Source organism: Cibotium barometz, chromosome 53 (genome assembly GCF_041138505.1).
Source record: "Cibotium barometz isolate CiBa-2024 chromosome 53, ASM4113850v1, whole genome shotgun sequence".
NCBI lineage: Eukaryota > Viridiplantae > Streptophyta > Polypodiopsida > Cyatheales > Cibotiaceae > Cibotium > Cibotium barometz.
Genome location: NC_141098.1, coordinates 25,351,906 through 25,354,961, shown reverse-complemented (window position 1 = coordinate 25,354,961; position 3,056 = coordinate 25,351,906). Strand labels below are relative to the sequence as shown.

Genomic DNA, 3,056 nt, shown 5'->3' with positions numbered 1-3,056 from the left:
CAGGGGGTGAATAAGGTGGAGCTACTTGCCGATGTGCACATAGAGACTTACTTTGCAGATATTGTAAACCGTTATAGAGGAGTGCTGTTTTATGAACTCCAGAAAGAGATGAGTGTGGCAACTCCGTCGGCCAAGCATGTGGATTTAAAAAACTCCTCAAGACGGTTGGTTTATAGGTAATTCTCTTTTTTCATTGTTTCTTGAAATCTTATGAACCGTGTTTATTTTTTAGTTGATTTATTATATCTCTTTTGTAGGTTTTTAATGCATCTAATAGCCAAGAAAACAATCAATGGTCTGCCTGACATATGCAAGGCTTGGGTTGTGATTTCTCCTCCAACCTATAGTATGTATACCTCTTCCATCTTTCGTGAAGGTAAAGATCCTAATGGAGTCTTTATCTTGACGGATTGGGAGAGAAAGCATTGCCCTTGGTGGATTGACATGAAGAAAGGAGAGTGCCTAGAGGAGGAGAAGGAGAGATACCTTCAACATTTAAAAGGAGAATGCAAATCTGATTCTGGGTCATCAGGTGAGATGTCAGAGGAGCAAAGGAAGAAAATGGAGGCAGAGTTGAAATCTATCAAAGAGAGAGAAGAGCTAGAGATGCATGCTTTGGGAAAAAACAAGGGGCGTCCCTCTCAAAAAAAGGGAGATGTAATAAAAGGTAACATTGGGTTCTTCTGGACTGTATTTAAATATTTGTTTTTAATAGTTTTTTGGATTTTATTAATTTGTTTTTTTGTTGGACATACTATCTATAGACACCCATAATTTGGAGAGTCCTATAGCACACAAGACAAGTACCAAGGGAGCTATGGTGTATGCTCCACTTTCTAGCTTTTTGTTCGTGGAGAAGCATGGAGTCAAAAATCATTCGAAGGTTTGGATTTACGATTACATAGTGCTTGGAAAAGAGTTTGCATCCGGAAACTTCAATGAGGGGTTTGCTTTTATGAGGGAGTTTTATGTGCGTTTGGGTGGAGGTCCAAAGATGAGAAATTCCAAGCCAAGTAGTTGGAGTGTTGACCTTACTTTCATTGATCTTCCTACTGGTAAAACTTTTTTGATGTATACTCCTTTTTGTGATGGTGTTTGTGTAAAAGGAACTTGCTGATATACATGATTAATATGCAGGTTTGCCTATTCATGGGTTTCAAGGTATTCCACAATGGAATGTCCTTACAGATGACCACATGAAGTTCTCTCTATTGGCAGCATCATGTGTTATGGATGATATGGGATGGGTCTTAGTGTTTTGCTTGAGTTCTTCTCTTGTTTCTGTGGAGCGCTTTGCAAAGCGTACAGGCTTGGAGCTAGGTTTCAGATGGACTATGGAGAGCTCTGAGTCATTATCTCTGCTACAAAAGCATGGACATATGCAAAAGGTTTAAGTCTATTCACTTGAATGTTAATTCTTGCTACTTGTCATCTAATATTGTGTTGTTTTTTCTTTGTTGCCTATATAGGTGAATGTATTTTATGCTTTGGCATTCCACAAGAGGGGAAAGGATCCTCCTTTCAATAGTGAGAGTGCATTAAAGGTTGGATGACACTTTCAGTACTTATTAGGAGTGCATAGAATTTAAATGATTGGAGGTTACTTTTGAATGTGATCACTTGATACTATGTGTATTTCAATTTGTAGGTGGGAAATATTTTGCAACAGGACCTCTCTTGTGAGATTATTGGTCATTACTTACCTTCAAGCAATAGAGCACGACGTGGTGGAAAAAGTGGTAGTTGGCGAGGGATTCTAGAGAGGAGTCCCTCTCATATGCTTATGTTTACTGAGGCTCTTTGCCCACGAACAGGTACAATATTGGAGTTGGGGGCTGGGACAGGGCCTATATTAAAGGCATCTATGCACACCGGCCGTGGTTGCTTGGTCATTGATAATGATGAGGAGATATGCAAGGATTACCTTTCACCATATATAGAGGAGATCTATGGCACAAAAAAGGTGGCAGACCTTGGAGAAAGTGACACATCCTCTGGTGATTATGAAGTGCATGATGCACCATCCGACTAGTAAGTAAAACATGCATGTCTTTCTATTACATTTTTCTTTTGTCTTTTTCTTTGATGTTGTCATGGAAGTTTAAAGTGAGTTACCATGTTATGCAGAGGCAATGGCAATACACATGACAAGCACCACTGTGGATGATCGATCATTGGGACGGGAGAAACGTAGGAGAAGGTGTATTTTTCTTGATGATGAAGCAAATGAGAAGTAGTCTTTTGCATAGCGCTATTTTTGGATTATGTGGATTCATGCTTTCCTGCCCCCCCACACAGACTCATAGCTTCATTTTTTGAGCTTGATAGATGATGTATTACTTGACTCTTGTATTAGGTGGATTGCAGGTCTATGTCATAAAGGATTCACAAGCCACTCTCTTGTTTTGTTGGTACTTTTTGTAGCTTGATGATTAATGTTTTTCTGTAGCTTCATAAGATACATGAGTATGTTTGAGGCTAGAGATGTTAGAACCCTGAAATCATGCACATCGCATGAATTTGGTTCTCGCTTGAACTAAAGAACAATGAACCTTCTTGTTGGCAACTTAGATGATTTAATATCACATTCATGGACCTTTACTAAAATTGCACATAGTCCTAGACATGATGAAATTTGCCCAATATATCTCTTAAATCCATCTATAATACTTTTGTTGATGATGCGTTTTTCAAAATTTTTCTCTGTGTTGACTACAAACATGTAACAAGGACCTAATTGTTTGCCTATTTATTTCCAAGCAGCCAACCAGTTAAAGCATATTCTTGTGGCTCCTCTTTTAGGAGGTATTGTATTTCATAGGGAAATAAGGTTTTATTATTATCTCGGAATTGTTGCTCATAAAATACCCTTGCTCGCAACGCTCATTGGTTTACGCTCATTGTATTGACGCACCCTCAAAATCTCTGGCTAAATCCTTATTTCCAATCATTCCTTCATCGGTGTACCTATGGCATCATTGGCAACCAGAACGCTCACCACCTGTCCACTCAGGGGCCTTTTCGATAGTTCCTAGCTCATAGTAACCGGCAATATA

At 39.0% G+C, this 3,056-nt stretch overlaps 1 protein-coding gene across 1 annotated transcript; it reads left to right on the top strand.

Moving 5' to 3' along the window:
- Positions 1 to 815: 815 nt before the first annotated feature.
- On the top strand, positions 816 to 1,849 carry LOC147608450 (uncharacterized; the record flags this gene model as incomplete). The annotated part of the gene is made up of 4 exons (XM_086789438.1): positions 816 to 1,055; positions 1,138 to 1,388; positions 1,470 to 1,544; positions 1,649 to 1,849. Coding segments are annotated over exons 1-4 (765 nt in total), but the record flags the coding sequence as incomplete, so codon positions are not given.
- Between the last annotated feature and the right edge of the window lie 1,207 nt (positions 1,850 to 3,056).